Source organism: Lepidochelys kempii, chromosome 4, assembly GCF_965140285.1.
Source record: "Lepidochelys kempii isolate rLepKem1 chromosome 4, rLepKem1.hap1, whole genome shotgun sequence".
NCBI lineage: Eukaryota > Metazoa > Chordata > Testudines > Cheloniidae > Lepidochelys > Lepidochelys kempii.
The window spans coordinates 26,583,699-26,605,897 of NC_136383.1; the positions used below are offsets into that span (position 1 = coordinate 26,583,699).

General features: G+C 41.4%; 1 protein-coding gene across 7 annotated transcripts; it reads right to left on the reverse strand.

Moving 5' to 3' along the window:
• Nucleotides 1-7,181: 7,181 nt before the first annotated feature.
• On the reverse strand, nt 7,182-21,770 carry TRMT10A (tRNA methyltransferase 10A). Of its 7 annotated transcripts, none has more exons than XM_073340776.2 (8): nt 21,647-21,770; nt 20,003-20,284; nt 18,752-18,914; nt 16,359-16,430; nt 15,794-15,868; nt 13,959-14,108; nt 12,762-12,867; nt 7,182-8,876 (listed from the first exon to the last, which is right to left on the reverse strand). In XM_073340776.2, the coding sequence occupies exons 2-8, from the start codon at nt 20,200-20,202 to the stop codon at nt 8,707-8,709; spliced, it is 936 nt and encodes a 311-aa protein (XP_073196877.2). In that variant the 5' UTR covers nt 20,203-20,284; nt 21,647-21,770; the 3' UTR covers nt 7,182-8,706. The 7 variants fall into 7 exon arrangements, with proteins under 7 accessions (XP_073196877.2, XP_078708576.1, XP_078708577.1 ...); XM_078852450.1 differs by having other exon boundaries at nt 21,613-21,770; XM_078852451.1 differs by lacking the exon at nt 21,647-21,770 and adding an exon at nt 21,446-21,569.
• Nucleotides 21,771-22,199: the final 429 nt, after the last annotated feature.

Below are 22,199 nucleotides of genomic sequence, written 5' to 3' on the forward strand. Positions count from 1 at the left end.
GGAAGAGAGTTATGTAAGCTATGAGTTTAAGAAACAAAATAGCAAGTGGTATAGTTTTTCAACTCTGCTAAACATTTCAGCCCACTTCATGTTTTTGTAGAAAAATTCAACCTAACCAATTTGGAGGCAGATATGACTTTGCCCATCCTCTTCTCCCTACAGCGTTAAAGTTGGATATATAGCGGAAACCTCACAATCTTAACCACAGAGCAACTACTGTCATTGTATAACTGGAAATCCCTTTCCAGCATTTTTTAACTGAAAAAAATCCAACAATTATAGTTTGTTAATAAAAACAGTCTAGCAGCCATGAACTATACAAAAATGAAGCTGTGCATATTTACATACAATTCAGATTTCTATTAGAAGTTATCCAATTGATTTAATATAGCCTTTAATGAAATTTTCCATTTTCCTCAATTTCTTTTTAAAGCAACCTCTTTCAAAGTTTTTTCTGATGGTTTTTGATGTTTCAGAGAAAGAGTTTGTATCAAATTTGATTCGCTCAGAGATGACTAGCAGGGACTTGCTGAATTATCGGCAAAATACACCAAAAGAAAGTGCAGTGGAGAACTTGAATGTCCATGATACAATGAAGCCTTCCCATATCCCTTGGACAGAACCAAGAGAAGAAGCGAACAAGTTCAGGTAAAGTCTGCTTTAATATTGGAAGGATCAGGGATTTGTTAAACTCAAAAAGTTAGGAGTTCATGTTCATTGTAGCAGAAGGATTCAAATTTTGAATGATTTTCTGAAACTTACCTAAAGCGCTGATGTCTGCAAATTTAAGCTGCAAATCTTGAGAGAACGATTTCTCTCTCTTCCTCCAGATTTCAGGTGCTTCTCTACTTCTAGTCCTGGCAGAAATGTTGCGAAGAACAGAAGTATTGAAATATTACCACAGAGGCGGATTCTGATATCAATTAGAAACAAAAGCCCAGGCCTGCAAACACTTACACACATGCTTAAAATTTATGCATTGGGGTAGCTCCGCTGAAGGCAGACTGCTCACAGGTGACGTTACTTTTGTGCCCCTTTGCAGGATTGGGGCCTAAGAGAGCGAACAAAAAGAACTCACAATTAGTCAGGCATTTCACCATTGCCCCCAAACATTCAATTTGAATTTGGCTCACTCCATGCTAATTAGGATGGAGAAAACACGTTTTCATATTGAGCCGAGTTTTTTTTTGTTTTAAAAGCTTAATAGGTTTTGTAACTTTTTCATGCTTTGGCAAGGTACTATATAAAGCTCTGCAAGAGATATTTGAAAATGTACATGTTCCTATTTCAAAACTCCCCCAAATCCAGATCATTTACCTGGGGCAAAGGATTATTCTGCTTCTAAATCCTGAAAGTCTTTTTTTCTCATCGTTGCCCACAGTCATCAGTAACAAATAAATGAGGTGTTGGGGAAGAGATATGCCTTTTACTACCAGAGGTGAGCCTGGGCTATGAATCTTCAGTGTGTAATATGTTCTGTACATCTGTTGCTGACTATGCCTGTAGACCTAGGAGCTGTTTTGTTTGTATTATTCAATTGTTCTTCAAAGAAATTAACTCACCAAGTCAGACTGGTTTTTGCAAGAAACTTTTCATGCAGAAAAGTCAGCGAATTTAGAATAGAAATGAAGAATGGAATTATATTTAAAAATGTTAATTGCGAAAACCTTGGTTTTGTGATTGACGCTTGTCAGCTACAGCTTGAATCGAAAATGTTGCTAGCTAGAAGCGATTCCATTCTTGGGTACACAGTTATACAACGGGAGCAGTGCCAAGGTTTACAGGTGCCAAAGAACCCTTTAAGCCATTGCTGCATATTGCAGCTCACACAAAATCCCTGCTGTTTCTTTTTTTGTGGCTTTATAAGCTCTCCCTGTTTTATTCAGGCCTTCAAGTAAAGCATCAGAAGCAAGTAAAGGAACGGAACAAGGTAGGTGATGGAAATTCTAAATTCTAGGACACTATACAGCTAGAAATGTACTCAATGCCATAGAGCAGACGTGTTGCACTTTGAGGTTTTGTATGTAAGATCCTTGAAAATTTTAAACAGTTTAGAGTCTATTTCTACACTGGGATGAAGACAATTCAATGGCAGTATGAAAAATACAACAGTATGTCAAGTTCATTGGGAGTTAGATTTCTGAGAATCTCTGCTTTTTATTACCACCACGGATTCAGCCTCTCTAGATAGAGCATTCATGTATCAGTTTCCCCACAGTAACAAAGCAGTACAAAGTATACTTATTTGCAGCTGCTGACAATCACTTCAACTACCACCATGAGGTTTGACCTTTCTGTAAATTCTCCTGATTTCCTTCCTCCACACAGTCAAAACCTCCTGCTGTTCTTCAGACATGTGCCAAACTCTTCTTGTCAACTAGTCTTTGGATTCCACCTTGCCTTTCACCATCAACCAGCACATCTTCCTCGTTGTCCCTAGCCACCCCTCGCCCTCTAAATAAAACATGCTTTGCTAGTTAGTCTCCCTCAGCTATCTAAGACACATTTGCAGCCCCTACCCAGACAGCTTCACCTCCCTCAGACCACCATCTTCCACGTGTCCTACATCTGGAGTGCAGTAAAGGTTAACAAAGCAGCACAAGCTGAGAAACCCCCAACAGTCTCAAGAAGGAGACTACCCCTTCTACAAGAAAGTGGCAGTCTGAGTGGTTTATGTGATCATGAGACTGTGCTAGCAGTAACCTGTATTAGCACACCTGGATATAGTGAGTTTGACCCCAAAAAAGGGGGAGTACACTCTCTTTACACTGGTTCAAAAGTACTACTGTACAATCATTTGTTAGTCTCTAAGGTGCCACAAGTACTCCTTTTCTTTTATCATTCTATAGTGAGTGAAAGTACATAGTTTATAATAGCTGTGGGAGGAGACTTTACATGGGAGCGATGAGAAGGGAAACCAGGGAAGGAATTTTGTAATTTCTCAGAGACCAACAATTTTATCTTCTCAAAGAGTCATCCAGTTGGAGACCCTCCATGCTACTATTTTCATAATGCTACCAGAAACACATGGTAAAAGCCAAGCAAACATTGAAAAACAAAGCCTAAGGTTAGTGTGGTATAGAGCTTTATTGTTCAAAAATCTTTTCCAGAAAGGGAGAGAGATGGTCATTTGTCCACAAGAGGGGAGAGATTTACAATCCCAATTTCCAAAAATGTACACAGAGGAAGGTCCTCCAGCTCCCAAGGAACGAGCCACAGTCCTTCCGTAGCACTCCGACAGAAGCCCCACCTTCGCTACAGCAAGTTACCCGTTGATCAGAGACGTCTTACTGCCAGAGAATAACTTCCTCTTCAAAGCTTCTGAAACAGCACAATTGTTCCCTTCAAGTATTACCATATGTACTATTAGCAACAATAATTAAAAACCTACCTAGAGCTGGCTCCCCCTTTAAAAACAAACTTGTGTTAATTTCGTTTAGTCCCTAAGTGTTTCATCAAAAACCACTGAAAAGTACATACAGAATGACTTCCCCGGAAGCTTTTGGATATGCTCTTCATTCAAAATGCCTATACAAGTAAGGTTAAGAGAACTGTAAATTATAAGATGTTTCATCTACCCTGCAAGACTCTTAACACAGGCATTTCATCTTTAAGGAAACCTAAATTTGCTATTAACTTGGCACATCAAGTGAAGAGAACATCCATTGATGTTATGCTTTCTAGCCTCTCTGAAATGATGCATTGTACAGCAACTGGGCAGTACTACATTACACCTTGATTACACCTTTAGCTGTTGTAACCCACAGAACGAATCTTTTTCTCTACATTCTAGAGTAGAGCACATGACACTGTAAGACAGGATAGCAACTTGATCAAAAACCTCAGGCAACAAATTTAAGTTTGGCAGCTGATTTGCCCCTAACAAGTATGTGCATGTATACACACATTTGTGCACAGGAGTCAGGCCCACAAATAGACACATTGTGTGTGGATACACCATCTGCTCATGTAATTATAGAGGTACATGGGCACATGTATGTTTTGCAGGGTGCAAGTCATGCACCAGGTTTTGAAAAGCTGACCCTAAATTTTCAGTCCTAGTTCACTAGGAAAGGCATGACTGCAGGTAGAATGACACACTCTTTTTCAGAAAGCAAGCAATTATCTAGATCAATTCCTCTCACAATAGCTGAGAAGTGTCATGTATTTAACACTGGGGGTGGGGGGAAAGGGGAATGTGGGAAAAGAAAGGGTGGACAAAAATGTCCAACAAAACCAACTAAATAAACCCAAGATCACAGAAATGGTGGCAAGCGCAGCCTATCTAATACTGGAACCATTTACTGAAATCTTACCTTAACCCACCCTTTTGGGTATGTTTGGATAAGAGGTCACACCTGTTTTTGGTTATGCAAAAAACAAACCCCAACCCACCAAGTTTTGCAAAACAAAATAAAAAACGTGATCCCTACTTTTTGGCCAACTCCAGTTTATAGTTCCACAGTAAGATTATTCAGCTATGCCTTGGGACATGCTCCTTCATGAAGAGTGACAATCTTTGAAAATTTTACTAGTGCTGTGCCACGCCCTTTCAGGGAAATTTAAGCTGATAACAATATTTAGAATTCCCTTCTGCAAGTTCTCATCCTGACCAAAAATCATTTCTATCTGTTATGATAGCATAGTGCCCATTCATACTTGTCAGAGCAAAAAAGAGTGCATTAAGAACTAAGCAGCAACCTTAGCGCTAAAGTCTCATGTGGTCATATTGGGAACATGTCAAATCCTGTCAGTTCACTAAAAGATCTAGGCCAGAGGTTCTCAACCTTTGGTCTGCAGCCCCCTGGTTAACAAAACAACTGAATGGTTACATGATGCTATCGCTCGCTCCTTGTTTGCGCCTACTAAGTCACATTGAAAAGAAAGGGAGTAATTTAAAATACTTTAAATTAATACTAATTTTCCATGTTAGCAATTACTAATGTTGCTCCAGGAGCATTATTCTACAGTGAATGGGAGGAGGACAGGTGTCTTGAATGGGACAGTTGATCCAGGCAGCTCACTACTGTTAAGATGCAGTACATACCAGGAAAAAGTTTGAGAACCACGAACTAAAAGGACAACAGGGCAAGTTAAGGATGTAGGGAAAACAACTGAAATCTCCTGATTGATTGATACCTTGTTTCATTGCTTATCTTTGTTCTTTAAAGTAAATGATACAAAGTCAGTTTGAAGAACAGTAGAACAAGCCCAATCTGAGTATGAGAGTCCTTACTGAACAAATGATGGCAACAATGCTAATGTGTCCTTTCAACAGCATGCTTAACTTTCCTCTGAAACTGCTTGTGGTAGGTTATTGAGCAAATATATTAGAGAGGGAAGTGTGTTGGTTTACAAAGACAACTACAATCAACAACATTTTCTAAGTTTTTTTCCCCAATACTATCTGTAACTTACTGCATTTGCATAAGGACACAAAGCTAGTCTCCCCCCATTCTCTCTCTCACTGAAGGTAAGTTGCGAGATATGTACACTCACACATTTAGCATAAGTGCTCCAATAAATATATTTAACAGGTCAAATAGTCCTTTAACATATTAGTGACAAGCCATTAGATATAATCTAAATTTTTGACTGATCATAATACTAATGCTTTATGATGAAATTTTCCTAAGCTAAAGAAAGTGTGCATGTCTTCCAAGTCCCCCTTTCACTCCATGCCCTTGAGCACCTGCTCTTTTAGTTACTTGGCTTCCCTTCAAAAAGACAGGACACAGCAGTGATGGAGACTCCTATGACTATTCTTGTGAGATCGTCACATTTCATCCTACTGTAATAAAATGAGATGGCCTATCTTCAAACTATCACTGTCCCTGACATGAACAGCTGAGACTGCAGTCTTCAGGATCCTATCTGCTGTGATTGAAAAGGCTCAGATTTAGAAATGTTATTAAAGCTAACGTTAAAAAAAATTATGTAATAAATAGGTTGAGAAAAGTGTGTCTGTACATCTGAGTATAGTGCTTAGATTATCCACAAATACAAAGTTTGTTTTTAAAAGTCATATGATACACAGAGCACAATCAGCAATAACCCAACTTTTGGTCAATAGATTTAACACTTCCGTTTAAATATTAGAATCCAAATACAGTACTCAGCTACATCACTCATGAAAAGTTGTACAGAGATTTGGTTGTGGAAAACAAAATATATCAATGAGTGGGGATTGTCCCTCAGTAATTGAGAATTTTGCTACATTAGTTTAAAACACTCACATTCACATCAAGCATTTTTGAACACTTCATGAATTGCTCAGGTTGCAATCTAATATTCCTCAGAGTATTTATACTCCATCGCTCTTGGAAGCTATTCCCAGCTTATTGGAAACTTGGCTGATTTATTAAATGTACAATCTTTGTGATGCACAACACACACAAATAGCTATGAGTTATATACTCTTTACTGTCCAAGCTGAAAAATTAGGTTGCTTGTCTTAAAAAGTGCAAATCTGAAGTTAGTGGAAAGTTGTGAGTCACATGTCCTCTCCAAAATGAATCACTTTGCCCACAACAGAAGTCCTGAATGTTTCATTTTGTGTTGCTCTATTTCATTGATCAAGCATCTCCTACTTGCAGATGACTGATTTGCACATTATGCAACTCATTATTTAAAAAAATGGTAATGAGGAGTGCTTTATAACCACTTTCAAATCATTATATTTGACACAGTAAGACATGGTAATATGTTTGTGGAAAGAAAGAAAAAAAAAAGAGAAACCAAATGAGAGAGGCAGTGGCTAACACACACTAGAGAGGAAAATGTAAGAAAGAAATTCTTTTAAATAGTGTGTAATATGTTGAAACAAAGACATGAATATATTTCAAAGTTATCTGCAGAAAATGATGTTGTAAAGTGTCCATTTCAGAGCTTCTTTGGGTTAAAAAAATGAATTCTTGCTTAATACGTAATCACACAAGTGAAGAGACCAGAGAATATATTTTGTTGTTAAAAAACAAAAAACATAACTTCCACCATACCAAAAAAAAAAAGTAGTTCTGGTCAATAGAACAATGCAGAAGAAATACCTTTTAGAGTTGTGGAATTAATTCCACATGAATAAATTGTAGCATTTAATTTTAATGTGCTCAAATCTGAGAAGGAAACAAGACACGTGGTAGAATTAAAGAATCTTAACTGAAACTTCAAATGCTTAGATCAGATTTAATGAATACTATGTGCAGCAGTATGCAATACCTCAATTGTAAAATATACACTTTGTACCTTTGCTATTTTAGACATTTGTTTACTAACAGAGGAAACTGGTACTGGCAAGTGCTTTACTTTGTTTATGCTGTATATTTCTTTGGCTCTTCAAAACAAAAACAAGACAATGCTTTTGTCCAGAAGTTTCTCCACGTTCAGAGACAAAATTTAACACATTTCTCTTGGCATATCTACACAATAACCCCACCACAGTATCTTATTTGAGCAACAAACTGTTGCCCACGACCTAAGGCAGATGAATCTTCACTGTAGTTTATCAGATGGCTGCCTAAAGAGTTCTCAAAATTAATTTATATTAAAAAAGCATTAAAATGATCACACTGAACATGTCAAATCATAATTTGCTTGTTGCCAACCCTGTAAAACTATAGGACACATGTACATCTACACATATTCCAGTTCAACTCCCAGTCTGAAAGTGGTGACAGTGGAGGGAGGACTGGATCTGGATACAGAGCCAGTCACATCTATATCATCTGTTCAAAACCAGCCCACGCCACAAGTGACCAGAAGCTGCTATCCTCCAAATTCTCTTGGGGAGTCTATTGATGATTGCAGAATTGCTCTCTGTAGATACTTGTCCACATCCCAAAAGCTACACTATAACTGGCTCCCTTCTGGATAGACCCTGCAGAAAGGGATGAGAGAATGGCTCCTCTGGTGTGAAAGGACACCTTCCGCCCCCCAAGGCTGTCTTTTGGCCTGCTTCAGGAGTACTGAAATGGCTATTTTAAAAATTTAGTTAGAACAGAGAGCTTCAGTTCAAGAGGCAAGAAGAGTAACTCTTTGAAATACTCACAATCCTGCCAGAGAGGGCAGGTCTGCTGTGACAGAGGATGTTTTTAAAAAAATTATGTCTTAAAAAAAAGTGTCCAAAGCAGGCCCAAAGCAGAGTTCTTGGCTCCCAATGTTTTTTCAGAGACTATAAGACCATTCTTTGCTCAGAAAAGCCCCCACTGATGGTAAGAAGTTATACACACTTCGCAACAGGCAATGCCGGAAGGAGCTTTTAGATTCATTGACCTTTGACACTCATTGCTTTTAAGACATAATATAGGATAGGGGTGGATAGAGAATAATAATAAAATATCAAGGGTACATGCACAAAACAGGGACAGTTACTAACATATTAATTATTAGCTTCCATCACAAGCTTCAAGAAAATAAAACCGTTCTGTATGTATCAAATAAAATATTTTAAAAAGGAAAATAAATATTAGCTTCCATAACAAAATAAGTTCTGCATTTGCTATTAATTTACTTTATAAAAAGCGAAAAAAAGGAAGTATTTTCAAGGTAAAAATAACATTTATCTTTACCACTTCTTTCCAAGTGTAGCCACTTAAACAATTAAATACCACTAGTTCGATAGATTGTTCTCAGAGGTTTCATCTAACTCATGTCTCATTTCTATCCTTTGTGCCACATGCACTTTACATTCCTGCCTGCTTCCACAGTTGCCTAGTCGCTGTCCGAGCTATTATCTTCACCAGCTTCTTTTTCACGCAGCTCACATTTGGAGGAGTCATTGGCTTCGCCCAGAGGACTGGCCCCTTTCCGCGGTGGCAAGACACTGAAAAATGCTTCCTTCCAGTTTCTCTTCTCCAGATAAGAGAGGATTATCTCAAACACTGCAACCAAGAGAGACAACCAGCTCTTCAATAGTGAAGTAACAATTTCTGACAGGAACAGAGACTAATTTTTAAAGAACACACATTTAAAAACATAAGCCAACTGTTGCAAGGATCTTACCTCTTTCTACAACAATGTGAAATAAATAAAGCCCTCCGGATTAAACAGAAAACGCAGTACTGCTGTGGCAGTCAGCTCTTGTAGGAGCTTTCCCTCTGCCCCCAAAGTAAGTATGCTTTGAAAATTATTTAGAACAGCCTTACAAAGTCATGGAGACACACCCAACCCAGGAGCACAATGTACTTGCCTCCTTTTACTACACTAAAGAATGGTGAAGAAAAGATCATTACCCAAACAAAAACAGTTGTCATCTCTTCCACCCACCGCACTCCGACAATGGAAAAATGGGACCACCACAGTTATGCCACACTGATTTAGCTGCATTTGTTTTTAAATAAAAGGACATAAGTTAATGTAGGCCCTAAATTTGACCTGCCTTCTTATAATATTTTGTAATTACTCTATGTGTAGTATGCTTAAACTTCTTAGTGCTTTATAAGCAGTGAAATCCTCACAATGATCCTCCAAACAGACAAGTAAAGATCTACATTTTACAGATGGGGAAATGGAGGAAAGTTGCTTAACCTCTGCCTAATGCTGAGAGGGACGCAACATCCAAGCCAGCAGTTCCTAGCTCACAGTCTTGATAGAGAGAGAGTGGTCTCAATACAGCTGCCAGAACTAGAAAGAATGTTCAGAGGTGGAGGGAAATTTTAAACAACGTTTTCCAATATTACAAAGTACTAGTCTTAGAATGTTGCGTTTAACTGAAGGAAACAAAGTTACTTATCCATATAATCCTCTCTTGGCTATGCCTGATATGGCATTTTAGATCCAAAAGATGAGAATCTTTTAAATCCTAAACCAAGTACAGTAAAAGCTGTTTTATCTGGCACTTCACCAACCAGAAAGCTCTACAAACCAGCATTTCTGATCTTCATAGAAATTCTGGTTTATAGTCCAATTGGCGTGGAACCGACAGGGGGTTGGAGTAGAGGAGGGGCTGTGGAGCACAGACTTTGGGAGGGAGTTTGGGTGTGGGAGCCAGGGGCTGCTCACCTTGGGCAGCTCCCTGCAAGCGGCGACCTGTCCCGGCTGCTTCTAGGCAGAAGCGCAGCAGGTGGCTCTGTGTGCTGCCCCTGCCCCGAGCACTATCAACATAACTCCCACTGGCTGGGAACCTGTGCACTGCTCCCCTCCCATGCCCCAAGCTCCCTCCCAGAGCCCGCGCTAAAAATCCTCCATGAGCTCTAATTATATCTCAAATGTAAATTTAACACTGTTCTTGTCCATCTTCCACCACCCGGGGGTTCTATTTAATTAAAATACTTGAGAGAACAGTAACCCTACTAAAATGTTTATGGTATGGATCTATCCCTCCTCATGCCCCCCTGAGACAGTAGCAAGAGTGCCCAGCCTGTGGGACCTGGTACTATACCTTTCATTTCCAAGAACAGCAGAGTTAGAACCAAACAGGTGTTTCACTGTGCAATAGCACATAGTGAAATAAATGCAAATATATATTTATAGTTAAAAAAAACCATGAAAATATCCCTTACGTTATACATACAGATACAGAATAGGGGTGGCCCAATTCTGCCATCCTTATTCATGTCAAGTTCTATTTTGCATGCAAGTATTCCTATTAAAATTGGGCCAAATAATATTAAGGTTGCAATATGTGCAAGGGATTGAATTACAATAGTTAAAGGCACCCGACATTTTGAATTTCCTGTCTTTTGTGCCTAAAATCCTCAGCATGGATACTGCATTAACACTGGATTTTAAAGAAGTATTTTATGTGTTCAGTGCTTTTCAATTATTGTTCTCAAAATGCTTTACAATGGCAGATAAACATAAAAAAATCCCATTTTACAGATAGATACAAAAGAGTCAGAGAGGCTAAGAGACTTGTCCAAAAACACACAGTGGATCAGCAGAAGAGTCAGGAATAGAACTGCGATCTGACTCCCACCCTAGAAGATAGCTACCAGAAATTATACTAGAGCAGGGGTGGGCAAACTTTTTGGCCCAAGTGCCACATCTGTGTAGGGAAATTGTATGGCGGGCCATGAATGCTCACGAAACTGGGGGTTGGGGTGTGGGAGGGGGTGAGGGCTCTGGCTGGGGGTGTGGGCTCTAGGGTGGGGCCAGAAATGAGTTCAGGATGTGGGAGGGTACTCCGGGCTGGGGCAGAGGGTTGGGGTGCAGGGAAGGTGAGGGCTCTGGCTGGTGGGCCTAAGGATGAGGGGTTGGGGGTGCAGGAGGGTGCTCTGGGCTGGGACTGAGGGGTTCAGAAGGTGGGAGGAGGATCAGGAGTGGTGCAGGAGGTTCGAGCATGGGAGTGGATCCGGGGTGCAGGCTCTGGGGGGTGCTTACCTCAAGCAGCTCCCAGAAGCAGCAGCAGCATGTCCCTCCTCCGGCTCCTACGTGGAGGCACAGCCAGGCGGCTCTGTGCGCTACCCTGTCCATGGGCGCCACCCCAGCACCTGCTGTGGTTCCCGGCCAATGGGAACTGTGGGGGCAGTGCTTGAGGCGGGGGCAACATGTGGAGCCCCTTGGCTGCCCCTGTGCGTAGGACCAGGAGAGGGGACATGCTGCTGCTTCTGGGAGCCACACAGAGTGGGTCAAGCCCCGGACCCTGCTCCCTGGTGGGAGCTCGAGGGCCAGATTAAAACATCTGGAGGGCTGGATGCGGCCCCTGGGCTGTAGTTTGCCCACCCCTGTACTAGAGGTCAGTATACGACTGTTGCAGGAGAACTACTAAAATGGACCTAGCTAACATCTTGCAATTTTTTATGGATAATATGTGGAACCCTGTTCTCTACCTTGTGATACAAGATTTAAAGCTACAGCTGTATGTGTGTGAAAGGTTTCCAATATTTGGGTTTTGGTAATACTTAAGCTTAATCATTAATTAGTGACCTAAGATTCAAAGTTATAGCTGATTCTCTGCTAAATTTATGATGTACATCCACTGGCAATTCTGAGATTGGATGAGCATGCCATTGCATACATCATCCTCATTTGATAATATTTAAAAGAATAAAATACTTTTAGCAACAATAAAACCAAACTTAGACATTTTCAATAAAATAAGAGAAGGTAGAAGAAATTCAAAAGGTGCAAAATAAAGACACAAAATAGTAAAACCAAATTTAAAAAATGCTGAGGAGCAACCATATTGCATATGCTTATATTTAAATCTAACTAATTACTTAAAGGTCGCAGGTGTCAGAACTGAAAGACTAAGGGCTTTTAAAAAAATAAAAAAAGAAAGATTAGGTAGGGAGTGTGGTTGTATACCTCAATATAACAGACTCCGAAAACCAAGTACACACATTTTGGGCTCTTGCTAAATGCCAATGCAAAAGAAAGAATTGGGGAGAGAAAACAGAATTTTGCTACTAGCAAGTTGAATAAATTGTGCAACTATCCACCACGAAATCAATGCACACCTAAACTGTGAAACAGTGGCAGTTTTTCATCCCTTGCATTTATCTTTTAAAGGGAATAGAAACACAAGGGTAAATCCTAATATTCTGGTCCTTTGACCGTTTTCAAGAGGGAATTTAGCCACTGTGGGTAGGATTTTCAAGAGTGGCATGTTTTCCATACGACAACTCAATGGGACTTAAGTTCCTAAGTCACTCAGACACGGTTGGAAAAAAATCTCACTTTTATAAAGATTAAAGGCATCCAGCCATTACTGAAATAAGAATTAGGTCTTTATACACTGACGTACTTTTGAAGATTCATATAATTTGATATTGCTGACACATTCTGTAACATTTTCATTTTTATTTTTCAAACTCATGACTTACCATGATTAACTGCCAATACTTTCCGGCTGTTCATTTTCACAAAATTTCCAAGAGGAAGCTGCACATGACCAATTCCCTGTTGTAGTGCTTTTTTGTAAGTAATCCCCTGTAGCAAAGACACCCCCCCAAAAAGGTTAACCAAGAATCATGATTTTTGATCAGACTGTACAATACAAATGAGCTTTCTACTACTGGGAAAAAAAAGACAAAATGAATAAGATAATTACTGTTGTCAGGCAGGGGTTTTGCAAGCAGTGTCATACTGTTGCAACTCAAAACAAAGTGGGAAATACAGTCTGTTTTAAGGGAGTGTTTGTGTTCAACACAGTAAGAAATAATACAAATTATTCAGATAACATTCAAACTCAATTTTACCTGAGCTGTTTGTTTATTTTTTTTTTTAAAAAGAGGCACTACAGAGTAGTGTTTTTGGTTTTTTTTTTAAATTCCAGTACTACTTTAACGCTTATGAAAAAGTAAGGAATTGGTACTGCAGTGATTACATTCTGCAAGCAAATAGAGCCTTATTTAGTTCTCAGCCTTTGCAGTAGCTCAACCTGCTTTGTTCTGAAGAATCATTTGCCAAGACAAAATTTATCCCCCAAACTTTTTTATGACACATGAACTATTAAATAGGTCAAAGGGCATTAGTTTGGTACACTATCCAAAGGAAATAATTTTTAATAGTGCTCTAACCCTTCCAGTAGCAGTCTAACTGACATGCCAATTGCACAGAGTACAACGCCATGTCCAGGCATTGAACTAGAACCCAGAGGCAAATGTGTTCCTTGATTAGGCCATACTGACAAACCAAGTTATTAAAGAAGGATGTCCAAGATCCATTACAATTCTGTTTACACATGCAAGTAAATAACTGAATACACACAAACCAAAGATCTCTTTCAGAAAATCTGGCCTTCAGTGGGTACAACAGAAGATTAAAATTAAGCATGGATCATTATAGATTTGAAGTAAAAGATAAAATCAAAACATATATTTAAAAAAACAAATCAGCAAAAAAATCACTACATACAATCACCTCCAGAACAACGTTTTGGTTTTTAAGAGTTTTACTGCACAAAATCAACCAATATGTTTTTTAAATAAGTATCCGTTTTTGCTGATTTGCATGTGTTCAGTAATAACACTGAATTAGATGCTGAAAGAGCAGCTTTAAAGAAAGTAATATCCGTCTACCTTGTGGTGATTGTGATCCACCAGACCTCCAATTACATAGGCTTTAGTCTCATCTAGTTCATTCAGCACGTCAGGGGAGTCTGATGTAAGATACACAAGGTCTTCCTTCTTCATTAGCTCATTATAATGCTCTGATGAAATATGGATATCCTTTGAGATACAAAGAAGTTCAAATGTTACACATGCTATTGAATAATGCTTGGCCAGGCTGAACACCAGCAGAAGTTCCAACGGAGCAGTGTGTCCATGCTGCCCATGCCAAGTCAAATACAGTTTTGTCCCATATCCACTGTACTGCTTTCTCGGTATCGAACCCACAGTTCCCAGCATAGCTCTCTGAAGCAGTGGCTTGTGAAAAGTTTAAGGCCTTTTGAGAGTCCAGAGGAATTGCAGAAGAGGTCAAACACTTGTGACTCCCTGTGGAAAGTCCTTGTGGACCTAAGTCACTTCCAAGACCTTTTTTCAAAAGGGAAGCCAGAATAAATGAATCATAGAATATCAGGGCTGGAAGAGACCTCAGGAGGTCATCTAGTCCAACCCGCTGCTCAAAGCAGGGCCAATCCCCAATTTTTGCCCCAGGTCCCTAAATGGTCCCCTCAAGGATTGAACTCATAACCCTGGGTTTAGCAGGCCAATGCTCAAACCACTGAGCTATGTCCCCCCCCGCCCGATGCTCAGCTATTGCTTGGCAAGAAAGGTTTCTGCTGCAGCTTTTAAAAAGCAGTCACCAGGACTTGTGTGATGGAACTGGTCTATAATTTATGCATACAGTTTGTTGACCAAGTTATTGTATGAATATATTGGTTTAGTTTAATAGGTGCTGTAAGAAAAATCAGGCAGGAAGAAAAGAATAGCTCAAGATATGCTACTTCTCTGCAAACACTCAAGTGTTGTTAAGAAAGAATACCAGGATAGGAAAAAGACCACGTACAGATTTATCACATGGTTTAAAAATGATCACTTTCAAGAGAGGGGGTAGTTGTGTGGGCGAATCAGACCCAACAGACTGGACAGACACCCCTAGTGGGGGTATCTGAAGAAGTTAGGGCCACCCAGACTACCATCAGGGGATGGTAAGCCTCTAGGTAAGGTAGACATACATGTACATCATATGTTATTTTAAAATAATTTTTTAGCCCAACACTAACAGGCCAGCCATGGGTGTTTTATTGCAGTGTAGACATACCCAAAGAGATTTGCTCAAGGTCACACAACATTTGACAGAGCTGAGTAAGGAATTCTGACCTCCTCCGAGGCAATCGTTCCTCATGCAAATAATTAAAATAACATAGGAACATTATTAAAGAAAAAAGAGTTACAAGGATAAGAAACCCAGCATGTCAGCAATCTTACTGAATGTGCCATTCTTGACAGTACTGGCGTTATTTTCTGGAGCCAGGCAAAGTAGTATGGGCCAGCTCATTAGCATTTCACCTCTGGAAACCAGAATCTAGTCTTGATCAAGGCATAACAGATGTATTTAGTTTCAAGGTTAGTCAATACAATCTGAGATAAAAAGCCAGGAATAGCAAGAATCAAGGAGTTGGAGCATTACAAGTCAGCACAGAGATGCATCAGCAATATTAACTGAAGAAATGCCAACTTATACAAAGCTAGTCTCAAGTCAGGGCAGTCACTCGTATGAACACTAAATTCACTCAAAACTGAAGTCATTAAGAGCTAAACTAACACCACTTTTTTGATGTCTTGATAAAATACAGTACATGGAAAAGATACAAGCCAAAGAAACTGTAGCAATCTTTGAATGAATATTAAAACTGTATTTTTCTTGGGAAATTTCAGAGTCACAGAATTGCTTAATTTTCTGTCATTACCTTCCAGTTGACCCATCCTTTGTCATTTTCATTCATGTTGTTCTTCAACTGGCCTCCATGGCTGGTCAAGTAAAACTTAAGAGGGATAAAAAAAAAAGTGCAAAATATCCAAATTCAAGATGCTGATTTGTCACCACATATGTTTTATCAGACAAGCTTTTTATTCTGAAGTGTTAACTAAAACTCACTTTCATTATTTACCAGAGGAATCTGGCGCTAAGAACATTTTTTAATGGTCAGTACAAAGGGTTAACAACTAAGCATTTTTTGCCTTATGTCCTGCAGAAAGAAAAGTGTACATCCAAAAGCTATCTTGGACTGGCAGCTTTTATACTGACATTCATATGCCTTTTCATCTATGTAGGTATTTTTATGGTGGTCACTATCAGGAAGGTAGTGTTAGCATTCCTTTAATACAGGAATGACAGAAACATGATCAAACTAAGTTATTTTTTTCATTTTACTAAAATTATACTCTCTTTTGGGCAAGGACTGCCTCTTCTACATGCTCTGTACTTCACTAAGCATGGCCAGTGCTCAAATATAGACAGTTGTTGTAACATACCTGTACAGGATGTAATGCTTTACGGTTTTCTGCATAACATCTCTGAATTTGCTTGTGAAGCTTCTTGACATCCTGTATGTAACACAATTTGTTTTTATACAGTCCTTCAGACAGATCATCACAAAATGCTTTACCAAGAGTCAGTCAGACGCTAGAGAGAGAGAAAGGAAGCTTTTAACTAGCAAAATAGATTCCTGAGTGGGAAAGCATCAGACCCTTCGAGAGAAAAGGAGAATGACAGCTGTGAGGGAATTACGTACACACACAAATATATGCATCTCCCATAGAGTACATATTTAACCACTATTACAATAATTGTGACTCAAGTCACATTACTCTTCAGTCACTCATTGACTTATTACATAGAACATACACATATTACTATTGAGTTACAGATTGTAACTACTTCCAGGAACAGAATAGACTCCTTTATCATGCTTATTTTAACTATAAACACACCCTTTCACACCCACACAACACACTCCAGGGAAATTTATTATTTTTTTTTTATTTCAAATAAGTCATGGATATGAAGTTCATCAATACAATGTTTTTATGTAACTGAAATAAAAACAAATGTTTAGACTATCCAAAAAAGGACAAACAAAAAACAAACAATGGCTTCCCTCTAACCAACCGTACCAGGAAACAATCAAACTCGCCAGACCCTCCACCTATAATCCGTCAGCCTCCATAAATATCTGAGAAAAACTACGGGCTTTGCACACAAAGGAAGGAAGTGCATTCGACAGTCTAGAAACTTTTATAGAAAATGCTCTACCAGCAGCAACCTCTCATGTATCTCAAAGGAGCACCTCTGATCTCACTTGTGACAGTATGACATAAAGAGAAATGCCTCAGGTAACTGGGTTCCAACCCATTTAGGACTTTAATAGGTTCAGACAATCACTTTGAACTCTACCCAGAAACCTATTGGACAACAGTGACACTGAGTACTAGTGTTATATGCTCCCTGTATTACACTCTAGCTGCCTGTGCATTTTGAGCTAGTTTGTATTTGAGTGTTTCAACGTGCAGCCTCACCAGTGTAATATGGTGGTTTAGTCTTGACTCATTACTCAGACTGTCAATTCTTCAGGGCAGAGACTGTCCTTAGGGTCTGTATTTGTACAGCACCTACCACAATGGGTCCTGATCCATGACAAGGGCTCCTAAGTGCTATAATAATACAAATAATAAAGACAGATGATAATAGAAAGGCTTGCATCAAAAAAGAAAAGGGCACACTCTTCTCACCAGATGTAGGTAAAAAAAAATGCTCTAAAAAATGTTCTGCCTTTTTGTCCAGAGCTGCTATTTAGTCAACAAGTAGTACAGTAAAACTCAGATGTCACCAGGGTCATCCCTAGAGGGGTGCAGGGCCTGGGACATAGGCGCCAAGTTTCTATCTGCCAGGGTGTTCTCCCCCTGGCTCTGCCCAGGCCCCGTCCCCACTCCACCCCTTTCCCCTGAGGCCCCATCTGCCCTGTTCCACCCCCTCCCCCGAGCGCGCTGAGCCCTCACTCCCCACCCCGCCAGCGCCTCCAGACGCTGAAAGGGCTATAGACACTGGGAGGGAGGAAGAGCCGCTGATCAGCGGGGCCCGCAGGTGGGCAGGAAGCGCTGGAGGGGTTGGGCGAGGTTGGTAGGGGGGCTCCTCTTCGCTCCCCCGCCTCACCTCCCCACGAAGTGCGGGGCCCAGGGCAGTTGCATCAATTTGCTGTACCCTAGGGACGGCTCTGGATGGTACCTGGCTTACAAATGGTGGAAACACTCCCTTGGCGTATAGGGGGTGCCGTTTCTGATTCTCTTTATTCCATACCCCTACCCACCAAAATCACTCCAATGTTTTCTTTATTATCCGGAAGCCAGTTCAACTTCATCCATTCTGAGATGTCATAAAAACTCAGAATTACTTGTTCTACTGGACCACACAGCTCTGATGTGACTGAAACAGAGCTGAGTATCACCATAATACTGAACATGCTGTATCCCATGTGCTCTCACTAACTCTGCTAGGGGCCTCAAACATACTTGGAACAGGAGAGGGGTGGGGGAGAGGAAAGACCTCTGCAGTACCCCTCAGAAGAGTGCTCTTGGAGCATGAGAAAATTTAATGGCTGATACCAGGGACAAGGTTCTACTTTCTATTCTGGAATCAAGTTAATTTACAAGAACAGATCTCCAGGAAGATGACTGCTATTTTTAGCAAGTTTACATAGCAGTACTATTTTGAAATCTGACAGATTTAAGAAACAAACATATAAGCTATCCCTCATGCACCAAGACAAAGATTATTTCATTTTCATCTACCCACAGGTTCTTCCACTCTCAGATCATGCCATATTAGTATCAGCGAATCCATGTGCTTCCAATAGCAAAATTTCATTTACCTTTAATACCATCAAGTTGTCAAAACTGCAGTCTATAATAAGACGAAGAGTACTAGGAACAACATCCCTACGTATACGCTTCCCGTCACGACCTTCATTGTTAGATTCCAACTGATACTGACGCTCCAGTTTTCTTTTCTGGCGTTTCTCTTTTCGTCTCTGCCTAAAAAGTCATAAACAGTTAAAAAATAAGGATTGCTAGGTCTGTACAGCTGGTTAGATGTTCTGCATGGTGCAGATGTTAGGAGATTAACATATACTTTATTGAAAAGTTTAAATAAGAGATATTGTGAGGCTGCCCCGGTTTCTTGGGTCATAGTGTAGCACTGAAGACAAGTTCAGAAACAACCCATGGCTCATTTTTCTCTGTTTGTAGAATAGTGAGAAAACCTGTAACACTAGGTGTGTGATTCAGAGCTAACTAACACCACTGGAAAGAATCCCATCTATTTCAAGGGGACTTGGATCAGGTCATATACAACCACTGTGGACAAAAGAGCCAGTTAGGGGTCTCAGTGAAACAATATATGTTACACTCCAGATTCTAACATACATCTTTTCAGTGGTTTAGGAAGTATGCTACAGTGTGAGAGATGGGACGGGTCAGCCCAAGATCAAGGTGGGAAACTAAGGCTCAAGAAGTTCATTCTGAATAGCCACTGTCTTGGGAAGGTACCAATTGGGGTAATACCGGGGGTTCAGCTTGACCTAGAAGAGCCCATGCTTTGATACCCCTTTCCTTACCCCCAAAATATATTCCTACCATCACATCATCCTAAAAGATAATGAGCCTGATTGTGACAGCATCCTGTATTATCAAAAAGAGGAGACTCTCACTGATTCCTGGTTCTAGCCTCGCTCATCAGGCTACAGGGGCTGGCAGTGATACAGGCGCAGCACACTCAGCCAGTTCAGAAAGTAGAAATAATATCTCTCGTTGCTCAGCAACAACCATTTTGGCCAATTAGAGCAGAGAATTTGCAGGTTTACCCTCCTGACATCCGCAACCTGCTGAGAAACAGTTGCTGAATCACAGACCATTGAGGACATTGATCTGAAATAAGTTCTCCCTGGTGCTCTAACAGAGAAGCCCAGCACGTTTCACATACTCCACATTTGAACCAACACTGACTTTAATTCTCTTTTTTGCTGTGCATGAAGTTTATGTACAAATTCTGCTCACATACATAATCATTAAAATTAAATACTGGATTGGAATCAGCAACATAGGAGACATAATTCAAATCACACCTGCGTAAATCTCTTTGCTCTTCCCATTGTTTCTGCTTCATTAGCTTCTTCATTTGCCTCTTTGACATAACTCCAATGCTCTCTGCCTTGTCTGATCCTGGCTCCCCTTTTTTGACTTGATTGTCATTTGAATTAATCTTTTCTTCCACATCAGGAACGTCTGTGGGCAATGGATTTTCTGCTGGCATTTCTGATGACATTTGCTTTCCGATGGCTTTAGTGGATCTTGTCTAAAGAAGCTTGAATTTGTAGAGTAAGTCTTTTTTTCCTCCAAGACTGTTTCTGCAAGAAACAGAAGACAGAATAGTTCAAAAATACCACAAGACATCTACTTCAGATTAGTATCACTTTAAACCTACTGTAAATAGGGGGAGGGGGCGGGGGGCAATGACAAACAAGAACCGTAGACAGGCTTTTCCCCAATTCTAAGCCTTGGTCTGTGCCTCAATAAGCAACTAATGCTCAAGAGCAAGTAGTAACAAATATAACTGTAGTATTCAATACTTTTCTAGAAAAATCAGCTTTTAGCTACAGATGACATACCACCTATTTAAAGATTTATTTTAAACCCAGAGGGGGAAAGCCTAAATATGCTATGTTATGACCAGACTCATTTAATTTCTGTGAACACCCGTCAAAATTGAGTTCAAAATGACCCCCAAATGCATGTGCAGGAGAAAGAATATCAGGAGGACAGAATTCTGAAAGCATGACTCAGATGTCTGTTTGTTTTTAAATAAAGTTCTTCGTTGTTTAGACAGCCTATTTACTGCAGATTTCCCAAAGCTATCACTTTCAATAAACAGTTTTACCTCTTCATTTTTCAAAAAGAACTCAACGTAGTTGCATATCGTTCTTAGTTGGAAGTCCCTCATAATTATTTTGGTTTTCCAATCACCTTATCCTATTTTGTAAGTGTTTTTCTTTTCCCCCACCCTGTTGCTGTGTAAATCCTGCAGAGAAATAGGGGGCTATACCAGACAAACAGTATAGGGAAAAGAGTTAAATTAACTACCATGCATACACAGTACCCTGAAAGGCACAAAGGAAAACAGAACAAAGTAGAGAACGTTTTTCTGCTCTTTCAGTTATCCTGATGTTAGAGGTTAATTATAAACAGAAGTTAACATTAATTCAGACACAAGCTTGATTTTAAGAGACCCGGGGGGCGGCGGGGGGGGACGGGGACGGCGGGAAAGAGATTTTAAAAAGACAGAAAATCTTCTCTGGCTCTGGAGAACGGACTGGCGGCTTAACGAAGAGGCGAAGCAGGGACAGACAGGAGCTCCTGGCGCAGGAGGTGGGTGGGGCACCAGCCGTGTCGGATTGAAGCCTGCACACAGCGCTGAGCCCCAGGCCATGGCAGCGCGCCGCAGCGCCAGCAGGGGAAAAGCGCCGCCGAGCGCCGGCGGCCCGGCCGGGGACAGTCGCTGTTCTTCGCACCGCTCTGCGGAGAGCGCGCGCGCGCGCGGCCCCGCCCCCCGCCCCGGGGGCCCGCAGGCGAGCGAGACCGGCCGGCGGGGCGGCTGCCGGGGCTGATGACTCGTGAGGGGGGAGTCCCGTCCCGTCCCCAGGCTCAGCGCAGGCGGCTGGCGGCAGCGCTGACTCACGATCACCCACGGGGGCCGGCCGCCCCGCACTTACCCGCGCGCGCGCGGCAGCGCGAGACTGGAGCGGGGGGCTCCCGCCTCCAACGGCCAGAACCGCTTCCTAAGCCCCCTGCCGTCACCGGAACCGCGTCGCCCATCTGACGTCATCGGCCCGCGCCCCGGCCTGGGGGGGTCTATCGCCGGGGGCGGGGCGGGCGAGCTGCAGCGTCAGCGGGGAGGCGGCTCAGCGGCCCAGCCAGTCCCCTCTTGTACCCACACCCGGAGCAACGGCCTCGCCCCCGGCCGCCCCTGAGGTGCGGCCCGGCGATGTTGTGCAGACCTAGCCACGGTTAATCTGCCCCGACTGTCGGGTTTGCCACAGGCGCCTCGGGCCCCTCTCCAGCCACGACACACAGGGCCACCGGCGGGAGACCGGCAGCGTTTGGGGCGTGTGAATTAAACCCCTCCCCCCACGCCCCGCAGCCGCTGGCCCAGGAGGCAGCGACCCCGCTCTGCCGGCCGCGCGCGCCCAGCCTGGCCCAGGGGCCTGAGGCAGGGGCCGAGCCCACCAGCGGCAGCCTGCAAGGTGGAGGCCCAACAACTGGAAC